This window comes from Mycteria americana, chromosome Z, assembly GCF_035582795.1.
Source record: "Mycteria americana isolate JAX WOST 10 ecotype Jacksonville Zoo and Gardens chromosome Z, USCA_MyAme_1.0, whole genome shotgun sequence".
In the NCBI taxonomy this organism is placed as follows: domain Eukaryota; kingdom Metazoa; phylum Chordata; class Aves; order Ciconiiformes; family Ciconiidae; genus Mycteria; species Mycteria americana.
Window position 1 is genome coordinate 56,515,262 of NC_134396.1, and position 23,928 is coordinate 56,539,189.

General features: G+C 39.3%; 1 protein-coding gene across 4 annotated transcripts in view; it reads right to left on the reverse strand.

The window, feature by feature from the left end:
* Nucleotides 1-23,928, reverse strand: part of EPB41L4A (erythrocyte membrane protein band 4.1 like 4A) — a 136,850-nt gene that overhangs the window by 23,786 nt on the left and 89,136 nt on the right. For 2 of the 4 annotated variants that reach the window (XM_075488559.1, XM_075488560.1), the window contains 6 exons: nt 22,122-22,213; nt 21,096-21,173; nt 17,131-17,243; nt 8,773-8,854; nt 4,392-4,475; nt 1,767-1,880 (listed from right to left, as the gene is read on the reverse strand). In XM_075488559.1, coding sequence (XP_075344674.1) covers nt 1,767-1,880; nt 4,392-4,475; nt 8,773-8,854; nt 17,131-17,243; nt 21,096-21,173; nt 22,122-22,213 — 563 coding nt within the window. The remainder of the gene's footprint in view (nt 1-1,766; nt 1,881-4,391; nt 4,476-8,772; nt 8,855-17,130; nt 17,244-21,095; nt 21,174-22,121; nt 22,214-23,928) is intronic. The other 2 variants (XM_075488561.1, XM_075488562.1) reach the window with 2 other exon arrangements.

Sequence of the window (23,928 nt, forward strand, 5' to 3'; positions counted from 1 at the left end):
AGGTTTTTTTTCAATAAGATCTAAGGCAGAGAAAAAACAGCATGTACTTGTTTTAAACTTTTCAGGACACCTCTACAATAAGTTGCAAAGGCATGATCCCATTCAAGCTCTCATTGCAAACCCCTGACTTTGCAAGGTTAAGCATGGTATGCTAGCCTTTAGAGTTTCCTACTGTTTCCAGCGTAGCAAAGCCTGATGTATTCCTCTTAATTCCAGTAAAGAGTGCATAAACAACACAGCTATTGTTATTAAACATTTGAAAAAGGAAAGTGCATGAATAAAACCAAGACTCAGGAAGACATAATTAGGATAGAATCTACCTACTATTGTCAGTCTTCACAGTCTCACATATGAGATAAGACTTTTAAAAACATTTTGTTGGTGTGGTGGCCCAAGAGAAAACTTGCTATTGGCATGACCACCTGTCCACCAAGTAGGTCAGCCAAATGCCAATCCCAGATGATAAACACTTCACATCTCAAAAAATTTCCTACTGCATAGTGCACAAACACTGTTCTTTTCTTGGTACAGGACAGTTTTGCATTGCACATCTGTATTCCTTTGTTTTTACAGAGCCCAACAAGCCCTTCTGACAACTAAGCTAGCAATGAATCAGAAAACCCATTCAGGGAATACATTGCTGTTAACACTTACAAGGGCTCTGTCCAACAGGGTAAATCAACATAACTCTATTGACTTAGAGAGAGCTATGCTGATTTATTTTAACTCAGGCATGAGGTCACTAAGCATACATCATGGGTGACTTTCTTCACTCCTGCTCTAGACAGCTAGTAGCAGATAAAAGGTCTGGAGCAGTTCAGAAACCTGACAAATGTAAAAGCTCCCCATCTAACTACATTTCCTCATAGATATAGCTGTGTCTTCGGAGATTCCTTTGCAAACCCTGGCTTTGAAAGCCAAACAGGTAATCACTTCAGAGATGTCAGAAGGAGATGTGACTCCAAAGTGCTGGCTCGTAAGGCAGTCCTAGAAGACTGCGATGAATACGGCAGAGTAGCTATGCTTGTCTATACTTCACAGCAGATCACAGCACCAGAGTAGCTTAGCGATGAAAGCAGCTTCTCAGCAGAAAAAGTCATCCCAGGTAACATGTAGTCTCTCAAAACTGTATCACTTCAGAACTGTCCCTGTAATTCACATTTTGGACATACTCCAGGACACACAGCACAGAATCTCCATCCATTTAATTTTACTTCTCTAAGTTACTCAATTCAGCATGTACCCATTAAAAACACATTAAGTATCTCATAGTTGTATTTTTGCTGGCATCCTCTCTAATGTAAAGTAATTCACACATGGGACTGTTGAAGACAGCTTTATGGCTCATTCATTTAATCTTTGTTGCACTTAAAGCAAAGCAATGTACTTAAAACAAAATACTGCTCTGTATTAGAAGCTCATTGTCAAGCAAGCAACATCCATCAATCCTTTCCTTCACAAGGGAAAAATAGCCACAGCAACTGAAAGGATCTTGCACGTGCCAATAATGCAATTTCTCCTATTTTTAACATCATTTTCCTAGTACCCAGAACAGCACACAAGCAAAAAGGTGACCAAAGCTTCCTTTCCAAAAGCAGATCTGGTATTCTTGCTCAGGTTTTTTTTGCACTAACAACTGGCCCCTAGAGTACCCCTTTTCCCAGGACCCAGCTGTGTGTCCAAGAGCCTTTACTGAACACAGAGCATGCAGGACCTCAAGCTTTCTACTGTGAGAAGCCAACAGTAATTAACCCCGGGGCTCTTACCTCCTCCGGACTGGCTGCCCAGACTCATTCTCGCTGCCACCTGATGGGTTCCGTCGCCGAGAGTAAGGAAACTTCGGTGATTTATTGCGGTCACTGGGAGAATTATACAGCCCACTAGGGTTAAAAAGGAAGAGCAAACAGTCGGCTTTGAAACTGCCAGGAGAGTTAGACCAGTTAACTAAGATTCAGACTATGAAAATAAGAAGGCTCATGCACACACTTACATACATATTCAGCTATACGAGTATGTGTGTGTGTGCATGCTATGTAAATACAGAATGTACTGCTTTCCAGCAATAAATATTTTACACTGAACCTTGAAAATGCAGGAGAGAGACCTCTTAACATTGCCAAGCCAACAGCTCTAAGCTTACAAAAAGTAGAACCAAGTATGTACGTATTCTTTTAGCATAATAAAATTTCTGTGCTTTAGTATGAGTTATCCCAGAGCTAGGCATTCAAATGTACCTCTATTCTTTACGTTTTCCATGGATATAAATAGGAAAACAGTGTTCCTGTCACAACATACATCTTCATCACAGAGCTAATGCTTGGGACAGTGAAACAATTTTAGCTCCCCTTCTCTGCTGTTCATCCACGCAACCCTCTGCCAATGGTCTGGAGCTGTTTCAAACTTCAGGTGATGTACTTAAGCCTAGGTGGGACCTAATGGGTTGGGTTGTTACCAAATTAGATGTAGACTATCAAATGCCTGTATAGATTATCCTGTCATACCTTCCTACAGAAGTGTAAAGACCTTTTCCGATAGTGTGACAGAGCCTGCGATGGAGTACATATCACTCTAAGGTGGTCTACTGATGTTCCATGACTTTTTGGAGGAAACTCAACCACACATCTTTATCTAACATTACTTAGCCCTTTTCATAACAACTATGTGGTAAATATGGTATTCTCAGCAAATTCCAGTTAAGGTATTTCTTTCTGCTTTCCTAAAACCCTCTGGCCTTCAAATTGGATACATTCTTCTTCACCTGCTTCTGCAGACTGCTGATTACAGTACTGCTCTGCATGGTTGAAAAGTTGCCACAGTTCATCTCAGTGAGAATTATTATTCTCTATAAGCTGTGAAAGCCTATGTGCAGCATACAGTCTGCTTATGTAGTCCTTTAGAACAGATGGACTTGCAAAAATGCAATCGAACCATTCTTTGGCTCCTGGGGGATCAAACTTCCTGCTATTCTGAGAGCAATTTTAACACTGGACCCATAATGTGACACGCTGACACCACTTCTTCTTCAAAACTCAGAAATAAACATGTATCATAGCAAGAGAATATTTGCACACTGCCTTCTCCTTACTCTGAAAACTCTTGATGTTTACAGAAGGAGCACACAGGGTAAATCATCATGGTGCCCCAAAAGACACACCATGTATAGATCTGAATCATCACAAAAAAGCAGGACTGAACTGGATTACACTTAATGTGCCATCTAGTTCAGTGGCCTGTTTCCAACAGTGGCCATAAGCAACCACCTACGGGAAGCAAGAAGTTGAATATGTATGACAGCTCCCCAGTGCTGTCTCAGTCCCCCACTATTCCCAGTCCAGGAGACTTACTGAGCCAGCTGCTATACCACTGTCTTCAGAAGCCCTTGGGGATTTCTCTTCCATGACTCACCCAGCTTGTCCCAGGAATCCACTAACTTCCAGCATCCCTTCTAAAGGAGGACCACAGGTCTCCTACTCACGGTGAGTCACTACTCACTGCCTTTCTCAATGCTTTTAAACTACCTCCAATAGCTTCATCTGAAGATCCCAAGTTCTTACACTGGAAAAATAAAATCCTGATCTCTTTCTCCTTTCTCCTTTGTACTACTCATGATTTTCTAGACCACATCCCCTGAAATGATCTCTTTTCCAGACTGAAGAAAGAGTCCTGCCTGGCCTATGCTCCTGTACAGATTTCCTGCACAGCCATTCACACCTTTGATTACCCTTGCTGCCCCTCTCAAAGCCTGAGATAAGGACATCAGAACTGCACTCACAATTCATGGATCAAATATGTGATCCACAAATTTACATAATGGCATAATGCTGTTCTCTTGCTTTCCTAATAATTGCTAATTGTTTTTCTGACTGCTACATAGTTGATGTTTTCATGAAGTTATCCGTCGTAACTCCACAGCACCTCATTTTACTCAGAAATCTAGGGTTATTTTTTTGCCCCCATATGCCTGTCTTTACTCTTACTGACTCAACATCATCCACCATCTAGTGACTTGTCACTCATACTTTAGGTGTCTTTCTGCTACTCTTCACAGACAACTTTCACTCTCACTATCCTAAACAATTCTGTCCCATCACCAAACCTTATGACCCCTTTTCCAGGTCTTTGACAAATATCCTCAATAGCAGAGGTCTATGAACAGATCTCTGTGGAAAGCCACTGGTGACTCTCATCCACTGACCACTTCCTCCTACACCTACTTTCCTAATTTTTTTCCTTGAGTATTTATGTATGACAGGACCTATCTTCTTACATGCAATACAGATTTATTGTGGCCCTGCTAATACATTAATATTTTATATCAGTATCCTTCAACCTATTGCCATGGCATGATATTTACCATTGCACAATATCTAGGACATCATGCCTTGCCTTACCTCTGTGGGCCATTTTCCTCCCACGGTGCGCTTGTTTTACTTCTTTGGGTTTCTGGACTGTTTTCATTTTTCATCTTTTTAAAGCTAAATAAAAGTACAGATATATATATATTTTTTTTAAACCCATAGTGTACAGATCACATGTTCTCTCCCCCTGACCTCTTAAAAATTAATCTTAAAGGCATACAGTCATTACAGAGACCCACCCTGGCATATAGCTATGTCCCTGCTATGTGAAAGAGGGCAAACAGCTCCTATGTTGAAGAATCTCTCCTAGGAAGAGAGATCAGAAGGAAAAAAAAAAACAAGACTTGAAAATCAGCTCTACAAGATCATAATTAGGGCTGCACTGAGTCAGAAAAAAAAGGTCAATCTTGTCTTAGAATAAACAAGAACACATGCTTAGTAAAAAAGTCTAACAATAGGGCAAACACACAACATGCTCTCATAGTCTTCCACAATATGCAGCTAATAGATTATTGAACCAGAGGCTTTCTCTGCTTTTTATTCTACATAGCTCTTGATGGAACTTTCTTCCATGAATTTACTTAAACATCTCTCGGACATTTTTGAATTTTTGGCATAAATAGTCCCTGGTAGCAGTATGCTCCAGTATTTAACTATGCCACAAGCAATTATTTCACCTTGTTTCAAAACTTCCACCTCGTTCAAAAATTCCATCCTGTGTTCCTCACTAGTTCTGTGCGTATAGAAAGAAAAAAAGCCCTATGAATGATGGTTCCCTAATCACAAACTCCACCCCATAATTTTTTTAATACATTTTTAACAACTGTCTCATCTCTTTTCCAAGTAAAAGAATCACAGTCTAGTTAATCTCTCCCAGTATAGGAGTCACCACATACCTCTGATTATCTTTATCATACTTCTCTATCATTTTTCCAGGTCTACAGTACCTTCTTTAAGATGGGAGCAACAAAGGCAAGAGTGATAACTATTCAAAACACGACAGAAAACGTGTTCATAGAGTAGCATATTCTTCTCATTCCTTCCCCAGTAATTCCTTATGTTTTCTTTCTGCTAGACACTGAGCATAGTTCTGACAAAGTGAAAGAGCTGTCTTCACTGACTGCTGCAAGGTAAAGTACAAGGTAAAGTACAAGGAGAGTCAAGATAGTCACCTGGCTTAAGAGATATTATCAGCGTTTGTAACCACTCTCCCATTGTACCTACAGGAGACAGGGAAAAACAGCAGGATGCTCCAATTCTTCCTATTCCTACCATTCTGACAGAGTCAGGTTTTACAACTTCCAACCCATTAATACTCCTAGATAGCCTGCTCACTGCCACTCCAAGTGCTGCAAGGGGGCTTCCAGCTAGAGCATGCTTTTGCACCCATCTTCTCGCCCATGGCTAGTCATGCTTTTCCTGCATCATCATCTCTACAGCTCGCTTTCTACATGAACAAGCAGTTCACCTGATACTGAATGAGATAGCCACGTTGATTTCCACTATGCTCTTCAAGAAGTATTACTGACAGCAACCCACTACAAGCATTAATACCACGTATCTTTCCAAAGTGCAACTTAAGCAGGGAAAAAAAAAAAAGCTTTACAGATTCTTACAGAGAGGAGGACATAAGCCAGAGTTCTTTGCCCAGAGCAGGAGGTGACAGGCTCAGCTTTATGAAGGAATTGTGGCTACTTAACTCACTAATCCACTTTTAACCTCAGCCTTTGGTTACTACAGGTCACTGAGTTAATCATTTAATTCTCAAATAGTGAACAAAATGCAAAGCTACAATAAGTCAGCAGGAAAAGAATTAAATTACACTTTATCAGGTAAATCATTTTCTTAATACTGCACTCGTTAATTATTGACTCATATGTGCATACCATCTATTCCCAGGCTTAAAAATATGTGCTTACTACAGACTAAGCAAGTAACTCAAGTAAATATGTTTCAGTCCAGTATTGCAAAAAACACTGGTTTTGCACAGCATAAACAACTGAACAATACTTAGATAGAAGTTGGGCTTAAAGAAATTTGAATAGTGTTCTCAAACCCTAAAAAAGAGAGAGAGAGAGAGAACTTATCTTGAGAGATGAATTCACTGCATTAGATTCCTAAGTCATTATTCATTCAGAGCAGACACGCACTTTACAGCTCGAGAGCTACAGCATGGCAGGTCTTCAGATACTGGTATTATCTCCAGGAATGCAGTTGCAAAAGGGACTGAGTTCATTCAGAGTATTTGAAAAGGTTAGGATCTGGATTTCACGTGAGATTACTGTTGTTGGGGGGTTTTGTGGTTTACCTTGAATTTATACCACTTATGCAGAATTGACCAACTATGTATCTCAACAGTGAATGAGATGTTAAACTACAAAAAATTCAGCTGCAAATTCAGCTGAACGATGCTTTGCAAGCATCTGACAATTAATGACTGACAATTAATGCGAGAATTACATAGGATGGAGTAAATTACCAAACTGTAAACCCTTCACAAAGTATGTATGCTGCCTGTCACGCATACTAAGCCTGGCAGACCTGAAAGGTGTTTTACATGTGCAGACAGAGACACAGAGAAAAACAAATAAATTTCTAAATAGAAAGCATGCAAGAAAAACAACTTCCAACACTTTTTCGCTGGAAGTGACTAACAGTATTTAAAACCATGACTCAGTGAGAGTCTGCCTGTGAAGTGCTTTTAAACTGTCAAGAAAATAAACTCAAAAACTTTGAAGTTGCCATGTTGAGAACCCCTTATCTTGGTTCTTGCTCTACAACCTGCCTATCCATTTCTTTTTAACAGCTCATTGCAAAACATATATACAAAACATTTGGAGCACAAGCTGTCGTGAAGGGCTCCTATCCCTTCCCAATACGATCATCTCTGCACTATGGAATAAGGGTACCACTTGCTTTGTACCTTTCTCTCTCCCAAGAAATCACAGAATCGCAGAATGGTTGAGGCTGGCAGGGACCTCTGGAGGTCATCTGGTCCAACCCTCTGCTCAAGCAGGGCCACCTAGAGATGGCTGCCTAGGACCATGTCCACATGGCTCTTGAGTACCTCCAAGGAGGGAGACTCCACCACCTCCCTGGGCAACCTGTGCCATCGCTCAGTCACCCTCACAGCGACAAAGTGTTTCCTGATGTTCAGAGGGAACCTCCTGTGTCTCAGTCTGTGCCCATCGCCTCTGGTCCTGTCACTGGGCACCACTGAAAAGAGCCTGGCTCCGTCCTCTTCGCACCCTCTTTGCAGGTATTTGTATACCTTTGCATTGTTTTCTGCTCAATGGCCTAGCTTCAGCGTGACTGAGTGGCAAAATCATAAATTTTCTTTTAACCCATGATTAATATTATTTTCTAGGGACTGGAATATTTTATTCAATTTCCCTCAAATGGAGGAAGCAGTTAAACTGAGGTCTTCTTTTTTGGAGCAACTGTTCTAAATATTAGGCAATAAGAAACACTATCCACCAAGCATGTGCAGTAAATCTTTTAGACCCTTTTTCAGAGGTCAGTCCAGATACCTAGTATGTGAAGCCCACAGCTTCAATGGAGATGTAAGGCCAGAGGTGCTCAGCTCAAAAAAACCTGTCAGGGTTACTGGGCATGCAGAGGCAGACATTCAGGCAACTAAGTAAAAAAGTTAGGTGCCGAGTTTTTGACTCATTGTTTTTTCAGATGACTCTTTTTTGATTCAGGCACCCAAATTCCACCTAAAATTACGGGTGAGGATATAAATCCCTTTCTGAATCTGAGCCTCACCTCCTTCTCTCAAATATGCCTAATAATCAGAGAGGTGCACTTCAGTACTGGTAATTAAACACAGCAGACCACACAAGTCCAGAGGAGCCCTGGCAATTCACTGCTCCTAAGGATCAGGCACAGACACTCATGAGTTATGTTCTGGATTTACCAGTGTAACGGGTAACGGACCGCAAGATTAACAGCGCTGCTGGAAGAAAGGCCATGCCCAGCTCTTCCCTGCCCACACATCCCAAGCAGAGCTTGCCCTGTGCAGGGGCAGAAGACCCATGCCCTGAGGGCCCTGCCAGCCAGCCCACAGCTCCCAGGGGAGAGACACATAGGACTTCACAGGACTATCCTGACCAATGCCCCTTAGGTCATTGTCTGGTTTTTTCATATTTAAAACTGAGACTGTTTGCCTTTCCATTAACTTGTCCTGATTCATAGGTTTCCAAACTCTGTGTCACCTGGAAGCCCTGTTCCAGCTTCCTCAGGAGATCAGGTTTTGTTAAAGTGAATTACTGGGCAACACTCTCTGACCTTTGTCAATAGAGGATCAGACGGTCCTAAATTTAAGGGCAGGATACACTGTTACTAAATGTGTTCCTCTACCCAATGCAATACACAATCTCTTAAAAGGGAAGGGAACTGCTGGTCTACGTACCTTTTCACAGGGGAAGGTGCAATAATTTTGGTAGTTCCTTCATTTTCCCCATTTGTTGTAATCTGGCTCATGTTCTTAGATCCTGAAAAAAAAAAACAAAACACATAAACAGAACAGTCCTGTAGCATATAGGCTTGCACACCTATTCAGCATGATCACCTACTGAACACAGTGCAGCATGAGAGACAAAATGATACACAAGACATCTGGTGCGTGCTCTACTTGCTAAGGTTGCATAAAGATCACATTTTTGTGTCTTATCCTTATTTCTAGTTATACCACATCACAAGAAAGTTTAACATGGGGGACATTCATTACTCTTCCACATGAGACAGAAGAGTTTGAAGCTGTTGTTCTCACAGGGATACCATGCCATTGCCACCAGAAAGGAATTCCCTGCTCAGTCATCAATGAGAAGAAAGGTCTGAGGAGAATACACGGTATGAAAAAAGTTGGGAATCTCCAATATAATAACTATGGCCTCTAAAACAATCGTTAGATTAGATGGTAAAGCAAGATGAATATGTTTGTTCTAAGAAACCATTTCAAACTGATGTGGCAACACAGTGCAACACAACACTAATATATCTTAAGTTATGACCAAGAAAATAATAACTGCAAATCAATGAATTAGAAAACTAATAATGTAAATAGGGAGAGACAATAAAGAGTAATACTCTGACAGAGACAGCTAAGGTTCAGCTTTGATGAGTCAGAAACTTCTGGCCACTATTTGAAAGTTGTCTGCTTAGTTTCCAATTTTGTGCCCAATACTCTTTTTCCATTTTGATCCTGCACTTTCCGCGCTGTTGGCACTTAAGTCCCCACCTCAGCCATGAACAGAAACCTGAAGAAGCAGGACCACCATGCACTTTCCCCTCTTTTTGAGCCCCCATATAACAGGCTTCAAAGAAACAGATTTGTGTATTCATTATTTAGGAGCACTAAGGGCCAAGGGAATCTGGATATTTCATACTGGGTTAACGTCAAAGTGGCATGATAAGATTACGCTCTACAGATGTATACAGCTCAGTATCATGAACAAAAAAAGAACTGCTCTGTTCAGCTTGGTATGTAGTAATATATTAATCATCAAGACAGGTTTGTTCCTGCTGGTGATATAATTTTAATTTCCATGTTGTGCTATTAGTATTAATCTGTAATTTTTCTGCAGTTCACACATTCTCTTACTATGCAACTGGCAATTTCAGTAATTTCTTACAAAACTGCTACCACCCCCAGAAACGAATGTTAAGTAAAACAACAAAGCAACATCACTGATGATGTACATTGGCTCTGGACAGGATTCTGAGCATGTTAATTGAAGATAATGAAACCGATTGACTGAAGCCTATAAGACTGCTAGCGAAAAAATGCTATGTCTTCTGGGCACAAGCGACAGCATCATAGTGTTGTTAATATAGTGGTACAAACTCAAACGCTTTTTATTTGGCTAAAACGAAAATGTAATGTCTTAAATTAAGCTGTGGTGAGATTTTGCATTATGAGCTTTCTCCACAATCTCAGAGAAAGAATTTCTCCACAAAAAGAATTTCTCCACGATCTCCCTTCAACTTTCCATACCACCCCTTTCACATACAAAGTCTCTGGACTCTCCTCTACTTCAACACAAATATTTGAGATATCCTAAGGCATCTTGTCTGGCCATCAATTGCCTTTCCTACAGGTTAAATCTGGCAGTCTTCTGCAGATGTCTCATATGCTGCAGAGGGTCTCAAGTGGCATTAGTCGCCTTTGGTTAAGCAACTCAGCCAAGCCCTTTACATGTTTGACCTTGCCACTTTTAATGATGTAGTTCACTCCTTTCCTACTTAGATTTTCAGACTAATGCCTGGCAGGGGAGGGGAGCAGCCTGAGTCCTGTCTTGTACAATATTTGCTCCTTCAAGGCACTTTTTGTTATTTATGCAAGCATAAGCACTAGGAAGAATTTTGAATATTCTGAAGAAGGAAATGCAGAATGGGCACAGATTCACAGATAGAAAGGAAAGTAAAGTTTTGGCATTTTGAATGAACCCTCTGTTTTATACAATAAGAGACAACCAACTCTGCATACTCTCTGAAGCACTGCACATCCACCCGTACAGTTAGCTTCTGTTTTCAAGAATGAAGCAATAGATACACTGCCACTATGACCTGCTTGGTAAGAAGACAGAATTACTGAATTTAAAAGTTTCTTGAATTAATGTGGATGATAAAATGATCAGAAAAAGAATCCCTAATCTTCATTAAGGCCTTAAAAGTTTGCTACAAAAATTCTTCCTCTGAACTCTAAAAGGAGAAGGATGCCTACAGTCAAAAATCACAAATAAATAAAGATGACAGCACATGAGAACAGGAAGCAAAAATTTCCCACCTTTAAGGAAGGTATTGGTAGTGAAATGGAAATGGAGTAGGTCAAAATGTTAAACTACAAGGATAACTCAGGGTTTCAGACCGTATTGTTTTGCATGCAGATACATTTAGCTTGCCTTTCCTAGGCCATCAAATACATAAAATAACCCACTACAGTAATATGGCCCACAGAAGTATTGAAATCAGCAAAGATATGACTCTTTTGAACAAAGGAAATAATTTCAGTACTTCACATACTACTGTGTAAGTGAGGTAGCTTCCAATTAAGCCCCTCAGAGTGCTCATAACTGGATGGAGCAATAAGAACTCATGCTCCAAAACATGTTATAGCTATGAAACAACTGCTAGAAAAAGAGCCAAGGGTCAAGTGCTATAAAAGTAATAGCCACCTCCAGAACTGGCCTTTTGCTATGTTTGGCAATAGCCTTACCATTCTGCTGACACCCGGTCATCTCTGGGTGTCAGGTGGTGGGGGGCCATGCGATGCAGAGTCAGTCCACCCGAGTGCAGAAAGTCTGTGACGCCTTTGCAACTCCTTGAGCGCCCTGCAGGAAGACTGGTGCTGCAGAGTCTACCTGGGGCACCTCAGATTTTGGAGCAGCCAGTACCAGTAAATCCTTACAAATTCAGCAGCTCCTTCTCACTGTTGAGTTCCCTGGTTACCACTCTACTGTTTTAACAAGTATTTAGTTGAGGGAAAACCAAGAAAAGACAACATACCAGTGACTATCACACAGAGGCAGAATCCACCCAGAAATACAAAATAGTTTTCTACTGAGACAAGACCTCATATTAGCCATATTTGACTCCACCACTGCCCACAACGAGGCCCTTTGCTTTGCTTTTTTAAAAAAAAAAGCTTTTGCTGTACAATTCTTTTGTACAAATAACTAGCTTAATTAGGAGCTTTCTGTCCACACTTACAGAAACTGTAATAATTGTCTTCAAGTATGTTCCACCTCGTGTATCTTTTACTAACTATAGCATTGTTCTACCAACATACACCTCTGCATGATACAGTATCCCTAATATAAAAGAACAGACTCCAGAAAAACTGTCCAAACCCTAACCCCATTGCAATAACTTATCTATACCACTGTTTCTTGCATGCCAAGGTAATAGGCCTCTCAAAAATACCTTAGATAGCAAGAAATCTTGAACATCTCACTTGTAGCAGGTTTTCCTGGTTGTTTACCTTTTGTCAGATAAGTTACTGTCAGCATTCACTGCATTGAGCTTTTCCAATAAGTTTAATGTACACACTTCAATTCCCTTTTACAGCCATCTTGATGCTGATAGGTGCATTCAATTTAAATAGACTATTACATTTTTAAAAACTCAAATTTCCAAAACCTCAGGAGCCTGGCAAACTAATTAGCTTGTCATGCCTGTTTCTTATCAACTAAAGCCATTTCACTGACGTTATCTGGAAATAGTGTTTGTATTTAAATCTATTAATAAGAGCAGAAGATAGTGTGAACAAAAGGAAAACATGCAGTAAGAGCTCATGCTTTGCACTGTGTGTTACTAAGAGCCTATAAAAATGAATGGACTTCCAAATATCTACACTAGCATAGCCTACTCTGTGGTAATCTTTATTTTCCAAACTAGTTTCCAAACCTGTAGCCTCAAGGGTTTGTGCTTCTCACACCACGTGCATGAAATGCAGAAGCAGTCACATCCATCCTTTTACAAAACCCAGGATTTAAAATAAACTTTAAAGTGTAGAGCTCAAAGTAAATAAATAAGAAAATAGATAAAATTACCCCAATACTCATTTTCTAAAATTTAACTTTCAAGCCCAATCTCACAACTTTCTGGGAAAAGATTCATGACTTCGAATGCGCCAGACCAGCAGTTCTAGCTACCAAGGCTACCAGTGAGGTTGGCGAAGCAGGGTAACAATAGGCATCTGTGGCAACATGTAAGTTAGTCAGAGCAGGGACTGTGACTGCCTGTGATTGCTTAGGGACTATTATAATACAGACAGTACTGTAATTTTAATACCCACTCCCGATTCTCCACTGGCTTTTAAATCAGAATGGCAGCACTTAACTTTACACTAGTTTATATAACTACCCAGTGTGCAACGCACGGACAAATCAAGTCCTCAGCTACCAAATGATGACAAACCCTAAACAATGTGTTTTCCACTGCTGAATAAGCTCAGACCCACAGCAACAGGTCTGATCACATCAGTGTTTGTCCAGAGAGGACGTTCCCAAGGAGCTTTTCGCATGCAGCATTCAGCCAAAAGAATAATGAACGCTTTCACCCTACGCAGTGTTGCGAAAGCTGAACATTATCAGTCTTGCCGTATGAGGGTAAGACAGAATAATGAGACATCCTGTTCCGTGTTTGAGTTATGATTTGCAACCAGAACAAAATGCAACTGTAACTCCCTCTCAGCTGAAATTAAATGGGGAGAATAAGCAAACAAAACAAGGTACACATATCTCACATATAAGACTTTACAGAACAAAACAGAAAAACTTCTCCAACTGAACACCAACATGAATGCCAACCACACACCCAAAAAAACGCCACACACCAAAAAAAAAAAAAAGCAGTAATATAAAAACATTGATTACATAGCCATTGAAGTTTCCTGGTCTGATTTTTCCCCTAACCCTAGAACAACTGAGATATGAAACATATTAAGCAAGTGACAAAAAGGAGGTTACTGCATTTTAAACCACTGTAGTCTGGATTCTAGGAAAATAATCTGCCATGCTAAAGCCAAACTGTCTACACTGTCTATCCTATCAGGGGAATCAGTCAACGGCAGTGGCTTTTATACAAGAAAGCTAGTTTCTCTCTGTTCACAGTATCATCTCCTTCAATCCCTCTCTTAAAGAACAAATAATTTTTAGTGAAAATGTAAAAGTAAGTATTTTCTATCATTGCCTTGGCACCTACTCCAACTCTTAAGCCAGAGTTCACCAAGTGAACTTGGTGTCCTAATGAACTTGCAGTCCTAATGACTTCAGCATACTTTAATGGACCAATGAGACAAAGAAACATCATTAGTCACTCAGCTCTGCAAAAGACAGCTAACCTCTACCTTCAGGTGACAGAAAAAAATATAAAAAACACATACTATGTAACTGCAAATAACACCAGAACATGTATACAAAAAGAAGGAACAAGGGAAAACATTTTAACGAGATGCCAGAGGTTAGAGGCTTCAGCACTTCACACACACCTCTACAACAGAGGCAATGCAGACTGCTACAGCTATGGATTTATAGCTACTGGTTCATCTAATTGCCCCCAAAACCACTGCTGTGGCTGGTCTCATTTACCAACAGACAAACAAAACAAAACAAACCCAGAACTGGCTGCAGAAAGGAAGCTTTTCATGCACTTAATTTTGCAATCTCAAGAAAAAAAAAAAAGTAAAGAAGCAGGTGAGTAAAGATGCTGAACTTGGAGAAAGTGGAAGGAAAATACTGCATAAGAACTATTTGTAAGTTGCTACTGGGTTTTGGGAGAATAAATGGAACTCTGATTTTCATTCCAAAAAGCTAAATTATAAGCCATGTCCAGCTGGATCCTAATTTAAGTGGCATTTGGCAGAAAACACCTTAAGAAATATGTAATACATGCAAACTAAAATCACCCTGTTTAAAATGTTGAACAAGGCATATTTAATCTTATTACACTATACTAGAAACACACAATTAAGAACAAAGGACTAGCCATCAATGACAACCATCAGCATAATCTCATTATGCAAAAGGAATATTTATTTTAAGAAGAAATGTCATATTATTCTCTCATACATTTCAGTCAGGGAAAGTTTTAAGTAACTCATAGGACTGTTTACACCCCCAGGCTCATTTCCAAGATAAAAATTATTCTGTAAAATAAAATCTACATTGGATTAGTATTTTTAAACAAGTGATGCTTAAAATATATCAAATAGACTTGACTTATTGTATGAAATGGACTTTGCTATATCCAAGAACCATTTTAGGTGAAAGGGTGAAAAGGTGATTTATCCTAGTGACATGCAACAGACTGTCATGTGGTGTCTGACACATGGAGGAGAAGTAGCAGTAGTCTGCCTTCAGCATCTGAAAGCTCATTTAAATGGAGAAAGAGAGTACTAGATGTCTATCATTGTGAATACCCAAATACAAAATGAAAACAATAAAGAGTAAAAAATATGCTTATTTACAGGGAAAGATGGAATTTGAATGACATAGCTCTCTTCCTTTAGCCCATATTTTAAGTGGGAAATGAAACAAATACATTTAATTTAAAAATAATTTGAGGTAATACACCTACCCCAGTGGAAAATGACTGCACACTTGGAACACATGGGTAATCAATTACGTTGAATTAAAAGCAAAACAACGCAGATGGAGGATACAGATTACACAATACATATGAGTAAGATGGTGAAAAAACATCCTTTTTATCTTAAAGTAAAACAAAGCATTTAAATCCACCAAAACCACAAACACACGTTGCTCAGAGAATTCTGCATCGCACTACATCAGAACAGGCCATGGGAAGGTTTCAGTTTTCCTCACAATTCCAGTCAAAGAGACTGAAAAAAATCAACAAGCACAACACACACACCCTCGCAGCAATATAGACTGACTTTCACTGCCTGAGCTAAGGCAAACATTATTTTCGACTAAGGGCTGAGTTTCAGCTGACAAGTTTACCTCTGAATAGCCACACAACTTCCTGCACAACTGAACTGGGGACTAGATGAGGTGGGAAATGCTGTTCGTCTTGAACTACCACCCTAAGAATGGGACAACTCAGCTAACAAAAGTCTAAGTCACTACTAGGTTCAAGGGTGAACAGCTTCTTGTCCTCTTAGGCACCCAGTGACAACTGCAGACACAACAAAAAGATATCACAATCAGAAAGGAAAGTAATCCATCTCTTCTTACACTTAACTAAATAAAATAAAATGTAAAAAAAAGAATCTGTCGTAAACTGCTTTTATTTTCCAAGGGCAATACTTTTAATTGCACTTGAGGACCCACTGCAGCTAAAAGGCAGAACACATCAGCTTTGTTCCTGAGTCAAAAGAAGGCATCTGGAATAAACATGGGAGGTTTCCAGATGTATATACCTGTTCTCTTTTTAAAAATGGGGACTCTCAAAAGTTTATAATGCTGTACTAGCCCATGATAAAGATGCTTGCTTACATTTTAAAGCCCAGACAAGTTTTTTCTCTAACTGCTCACACGCATACACATATACTTAACTCCATGCATGAGTTCAACTGAAATCTGCGCGACTGCTGTCATAGATGAAGCTAAGCGTACATATGTAATCACATGTAGAACTGGAGCTTGACATTAGAAAAGCTTTTTGCCTCTATTACTAAATTTCAGGAAACATCCGTTATTCTGGGCATGAGTCCTGTGATCCGTGCTTAATCTTACACGTTTCCTCTAACATCTGTAAAAATTTCCAGCTTCCCCTGACATCTTCAGCGTGCAGAACAGATTTCCAGCTCACACATCTGAAGCATGTTAAAATTGCAGAGGGCATAGCACTACCTTCTGTTCCACTTAGTATCAAAATAAAGGGATACTGCTCTTGAACTGGGAAGAGGATGTACAAGAGAGACACCTTGGGTCAAGCAGCTGGAACAATGGGATACCAACCAAGAAACGCAGGTATGAAATTCTTTAGCGAGAGACCAGACTCCTGGAAAAAAACATGTTCTCACTGCCTGTTTTCAAACTTCCCTTTCATACTTTACATTAGACCTACAAACATGGAGTTTTATCATGTTTGATCCACACCGTCCCTTTCACTTTTATCCACAAAGCTGGAATTTTTAGATCCAGTTAGGTCAGTATTTATACCTAACCTTAAGGCAAAAGAGAGAATCCATTCTGAGAGATCCTTGAGGACACTGCAGCAGTTCTGAGTCATCTCTTGAAAACAAAATGAACCACAGGCAGAAGAAGACATCTCTCCACAGGCCCAGCAGAGAAGGACTTACCAGTCTGTTGTGTTCTTTTAGGGTAAGTCTTGCTGCGGCTTCTTTCAATGCTCTGGTCAGGCCGTGGGAGCTGCACAGAAGGGTCCCTGATCATTTGCAAAGATGTCCTGCCACTTGAAAACACAACAAAATCATGGGGAAACAGGGAAAAATAATCAAGAAACAGAGGATCTTTAGATTGAAAAAAATGCTTGGCGTTTGGGCAGCATGTTTTGTTAGCTATTCACTTCTCATCCCAGCTCTAGTTCTGCAGAGTAGCACTACCCTGACTTTTATTTTGAATCAGTCATTGGCAGAATCATCAACAGATTGTGCCAATCTCTTTTATATTGGGTATTTTCAGGAGGAGCTAAACAACTAAAACAAAATGCTGGTTTAGTGCGACCTTTTGTAACCTCGAATATTCTAACATAAGATTTTCTTAAATAATTTGATTACTTCCTCAATTCTTTCTGTAAGTTTTTTATCTCAGGAAAACACATACTTAACATTGTTCAGTTCCAGTCAGTAAGGGGCTACTTCTCTGCCATGTGGAATGACAACCTAAAGGGCACGAAAAACCCCATGCAAAGCAAACTGTAATAAAGTACTCTCACTAGCACAGGCCCAAATGATAATAAATTGAGTAGAAGTCCTGATTCCTGTTTACAGTGAGGCTTTTCTTCATTGCACAATTTAAATAAGTTATTAACATTAAATAAATTATTTTATGCTCATTTTAATGCTCCTCTCCATGTGACTAAGCAGAATAAAGTATTCATAACAAAAATGTAAAACAGGCCTCATATTCCTCCCCAAAACTCCCATGTTTGCCTCTGGAAACTTACTACACAAGAGAAGTAACTGTTAGTATTGACTCCCAGTTGCTTAAACACCTGCAGTTTGATGACTTAGGTATCACACTAGCAAGTGCCAAGCAGCTATACAAATTACATATGTAGATTTTCTGAGTTATGTGAATAGACTCCACTAGGATGATTGTATTTTCACTAATAGCCCCACAGGGGTAGTCAGCACTGCAGAATTTTTATCTTCTCAAAATTTGTAAAAGAATTAAAGGACAAGAAAAACCCAAATTCTAACATTGATCACAGTAATGCTGGTTTTTGATACTCGGTTTAATGGGTTTTTTTCTCCCAAATTAGCCAGAAAACACTTCTACTCAGCTTTTAAGTTCAGCAATCACGCCAGTCTTGCAAATTCCAGAAGCAGTTTTAAGAAAACATCTGGGGATAAGACCTTCCACTCACACTGACATCTCCTTTGGTATTAACTAAAGCATCTGATCTTAAGACAAGGAAATTGCTTTCCTGAAAGCTTTCTGCCACCTAATAAGAAGTACCTAGAAGATTAAAAAAAAAAAAAAAGAAAAAAAAGGCTAAAAGATAATGTTATGGTCCCCTTACATAACACAGTCAAATGGTGGGATTATGGTTTCTGCTTTGAGCTAATGATGATACACAGCACTGTCACTGCTTTTGGTGACAGGGCACCAAAGGCAAAGGGGGAAGACAATCAAAGCTGATGGATAAGCAAAGAGAAGATTTTTGAAGCACATGAAAGTGCTGTTACTGCTGCTCTGAATTCCAAGGTGAGAGTTAACACGTCAAACACCAATTGATTATCACTATTTATCATTAACACTGTATAATCAATATGGTGCAACTAGATGACACAACCCACATTTACTAGAACAGCTACTCAGGTCAGGGGGAGTCCTCAAGAATCCCTGCAGCAAAACAGGGAACACTTCATACTAGAAGGGAAATATATACTTTAATGTGTTCTAGACAAAACTAACATTATAAACATAGCTGTCAGTAATGACCATCATCCTAACATAGCAAGCCATATCACAGATCACCCTTGAAATATCTTAAAAAAGGAAGACAAACTTCCGAATGCAAGAAGATGAATGCACCACCAGCAGGAATAACTCATAGTTAACTGCTTCGTAGTATTTTTTTTTAAATTGATTGGAAGGTCCAGGTAAGTACAAAGCTTTCTCCTCCCCAGCACTAGTGCTCTGCTCCAATCTGCTGAAATGGTCCCACAGAGGAAACTCTCATCCGCAGTACTCTGGTAGGAATCCACTGAACTCCTATCCAGTTTCATAGACAGGGTTATCTGGGTCAGGATCCAACTAGAAACCCTAAAGGCAGTACAATCATTCTCCTATTATCTACAGTAAGAAGAAGCTGGATCATGCCAGATAATGTGATAACCCAAATAATCTGGATTATTCTGAAATATGTTGAAGAAGATGGGACAGAAACACACCAGTGATCCTGGCTGGAGACAGTCGACATTCAGTCACATGAGCTCAGGCTCAGCACTGGCATAGTCATCTCTCCATCAGTTACACCTTCCTTACAAGCAAGATCTTACTTCCAAGGATAACAGACAGTTGACTATGAATTCTGATTGACTGATGACAAGTGTAATAGAGCTACTATTACACACTGCTATTAGCACCTACCACAGATACTAATTCCAATCCAGGAGCTGCTAGAGAAATTGGGGGTTATGGTTTTCTTGGTTTTAGAAAAGTCTTCCTAAGAGGCAGTGACAAAAAAACACCTAACTAATGATTGCCAGCCTTACCCATTATGATCTACGTAGTCCTTGAGTGATGGTGGAAATACAGACAGGAAGGACAGACAGACAGACAAGCCAAAAATAAATCTAAACAAACCTGGTACATTTGCAGGCCATGGAAAAAAACTCTACAATTTGCCAACATAGTAAATAGCGCCTTTTCACCCAGCAGCTTCAAAGTAACTCCAAAAGATGAAAAACTATTTTTATCCCCACTTGACCAACAAGGAAAATGAAAATGGAATAAGAAAGGGGCCTGGCTTTCAGATGTGGTTTTGATTTACTGCTTTCCACCCTCCCTTTCAGGTTCACTGAATACGCAACTCTAAAGCAATTCTAAAAATCAGACCATAAATTATTTGGCTCATAATTGCTCAGCCAATGTGACAGAATTGGATTTAAAACAGTGGTCACCAATTGCCAAATCAAGTGCCTTACTCACTAGACAAAAACTCTGTCATTTCAACAGACTTAAAAACATAAAGTCTCAATAAAACTCAGTAAAAACTATTGGGCTTCTGACATCTTACAATTTTAACTACATCCTATATTCTTCTAGTCCTTTGTGGCACAGCAGCTGGAGGATTTTAAACCCACTCTCCCTGTCACATCTTCCTCTGTATCACAGTATTAACTGCCCTTCATGTCACACTGTCAGCTTGGTTAGGTCAGGCTAAAATTGAGACTAAGTGCTCCCTATACATCCTTAGTCTGAAGTTTACTGCATCTTTCAAGGCTTGCAGCCTTGAATGCTTATCCAGCTTTGCCAGCTATTCCAGTTAGAAGAGATACCCCCATCTCTCTTCAGATCTGCCCTCATTTTTATTCTTAAATCAACAGCACTGCACCAGCAGTACTGCTACAGGATTAAACATAACCATTCAGATTGAAAGCCCTTGCCATAGCTCAAATGCAGCTGTAAAGAAGGGTATCACTGTTACAGACTTTATACACTTCTTTGCACCAACCCTTTGCTAATTCCCAGAAGAAAGGCGGCAGCCAACATGCCTCCTCCTTTTGGTATTCCCCAGTTGTCAGGAAAAACCCTTTAGGACATGAACATAATTTCAGGACTTAAAAGGAGATTTTGACTTAAAGCATTGCCAAGGCTGCTCTCACTTTCACTACGGGCTACAGCAGGCCCTAGCCAACTCTGGGGATCTGGAGAATGAGAAGTAACTCACATTTGCCCCAAAACTGCCAGACTCCCAAGGGGAGTCTGTTAAAATGGCCCTGATTCATGTTTTGTCAGCAGAACTGCTCTGAGTCATGGTCTGGGTGGGGTTTTTCTTTCATTGGAAGAAAAGAGGAGAAAAGAAGGAATGAAGAAGGAATTAACTGAAGTTTAAACAATGAAATAAATTCACCTGTACCGATGTTTATAACCTATGGATCCAAACTTGCTGAATTTTCTTGACAGAGAGTTTGATTCATTCTCTGGCACTCTATGTAGTTTGAAAAATAAAACAACACAGTAAGTTACATAGATAGGTCTCAATTACAGTCCCCTTCCCAAGAAAATAAAAGAGAAATATAAATTTTAGGTTCCAAAAAAATAATTTTCTGCTAGTTACTCTTCATCCCTACCTCCAGGCAGACTCCTTCGGGGTTGAGAGCTCCACAAAGCCACATGTTTATTCCCTTGTCTTTTGACTACACAACTTTTTATTTCGGGGTCTACTGTAAACTGCTGGCAACAGCAGCCTTTCACTTAATATTTCACACGAGCAGGCAAAAACATCATGCCACAGTAAGGAGACCACAGGAGGGATTCTGACCTTACTCATTTACAGCACTGCTAAAGCCAGCCCCAAGAATCCCATCAACTGGTTCCTAGCTAGACACCCTTGCCCGTATCTGTTAGTGTTTTTACAACAGTAAAAGAAAGTGTTTTGAGATGTGTAATATTGGAAACATTTTATACACTTCAATAAGCAAAACATTATGGAAATTCAGTGAGTCTTTCTATCAAAACCTGGAATTTCTGTACATTGTAGGAAATAGTAATGTCTGAAATCCAAAGGCCTCACTCAAGTCAATGCTGCTACAGAAAATTCGATGGTTAAATACATAAAAATGTATATGGCTGCTTAAATCCTGCCATATTCATTTGTGGATACTTCTGTTAAAGCTTACTTTATGCAAACTGAGATACTGTTTTGAAAAGTATTCTAAGACAAAAGAAACGACCAAACTACCCAATTTTAAAATTATCGTTCCACATCATTGTAAGAAAAGGGAAGGCATCAGCTTTTAAGACCATTCTATAATCAAAAGCAAAAATGTGTTTCCAGGCAGCAAGCCTGTGTTACACCACTCTGTAGGTGTAACAAGGTTCTTACTCAATATAGTCTCCCTCCTTTTGGTAATGAAACCACAACTTCATTGCTCACCTGAAAAACGTATGATGTTCTACACAGCATTTCCAGAGATATTTGCATGTGACCTTGTTACGTGCTTCAAAAAAGAAGGAAGTTTCATTGCACTGAAAACAAAACAAAACCAATCAATGTCGTTAGGAGGGATTCTGCCAGTGAAGTGAATCTTCATTCACTGAACACAAGAACCAACCATCTCATATCAATGCACGTAAGAAAAGACATCAGTATGAAGAAAAGCAGGTCTATAACTCTGTAGAATTCTTCATTTAAAAGAGGTTTTCATTTTGGTTTCTCATTGCCTGGAAATAATTATTTAAAGAATCAGTTCCTTAGATACAGAAAAACAGAAGAGAAAGGAGATTATTGAAACACTTCTGTTCCTTCATTCTTTTTATAGATATCAGCTTTTTTCCTAATTAAAAAGCAAAAAGTTTTTTTCACATAGTATGTTTCTCATGTTTTCTGAAACTGCACCTCAGACGTCAAGAAAAAATATATTCCCAAGGCTCTGTTTAACAGTGTACAAAAGAGCAAGAATAAGTGAAAGAAACTCAAGATTTGTGATAAACTAATATGAAGCAACAACACAGAGAGAAAATGCACAAAACATACATGTAGAGAAGAAGCAAGGTAAAACTGGAAATAAAAAAGATGAGAGGAAGGAATTTAAAAAAAATTCAGGTAACTTCAGAATAATTCAAAATACTGCTAAAAAGGTCAAAGGTAAAAGCCATAAAATCCACCTTAAAATCTCTTAAGGAAAACAACAAAAAAGAATATTCAAAGCTTAAAATCTAAGCACTGGAAATTGGCAGTCAGTACAGTAGACATGAGAAAAAGACAGAGAGAGATGAAAGAGAAGTCAGACATATACGAACTATAAAATACTTCCAACAGACAAGAAGAAGCAACAGGCATATCACATTGCTTGTTTCCAACAAGCTAAACATCCAAATACGTTCACATAAAATACACTTCTATATATCTGTCACTCAGTAAACTTAAGTGCTCAGTTTTGTATTTATGATTTGCATAAAGAATGAGTAGTCCCACTGACTTCAGTGTGAATCCTCAGCATGGTACAATACTGTCTGTAACAAAACTGAGTCCTAAAACCATTTCCCTGATATGTGGATTACAAAGGGGCTATGATTTATACCACTTTCGGCAGCTGATTTTAGGAAATGGATGCCCTTGCATTAGTTATACTTCTGCAATGCCATGCATACATAGGTAAAGAGTTCTGGCAAGTTTCTCCCCCTCTTCATTTAATGAGGTATGGTGACCTGAAAGCACTTTGCAAACTGTGAACTAATTCAGTATGTTCTGTAGAATTCAAAATTTCACCTCTAGCAAAAACCAATTATATCTCTATCAACAGCTGTCAGGTAGCCTCATAAAATCACAAATTACGTGCTCAAGCACCCTTTTCTCTACCTTGAAACAAGTAACAGTAAAAATGACAGAACTTTGGCCCTGTGGTTAGAATAATTGAGATTTCATTCCCTAATTAAAAAAAAACAAACAAACAAACAAACAAAAAAAAAAACAAACCAACAAACCAACAAAAAAACCTCCAAACCAAAAAAACCTGCAACCAACAAATTGGAGACATACACATGAGCTTGTTTTCTCCCATGGATTATTTTAGTTAGTTTAATGGTTGGCTGGAACATTCCCATGGAATATCCAAGGAATCAAAATTATCCTCTAGTCTTCTCTCAAAAGTACATTTTCCTCTCTAGGGCATCACAGCAAGAAAGGGGAGTACAGTAAGACATACGGCCACTGAGAATAGTGAGAACTAGGATTTGTCTGA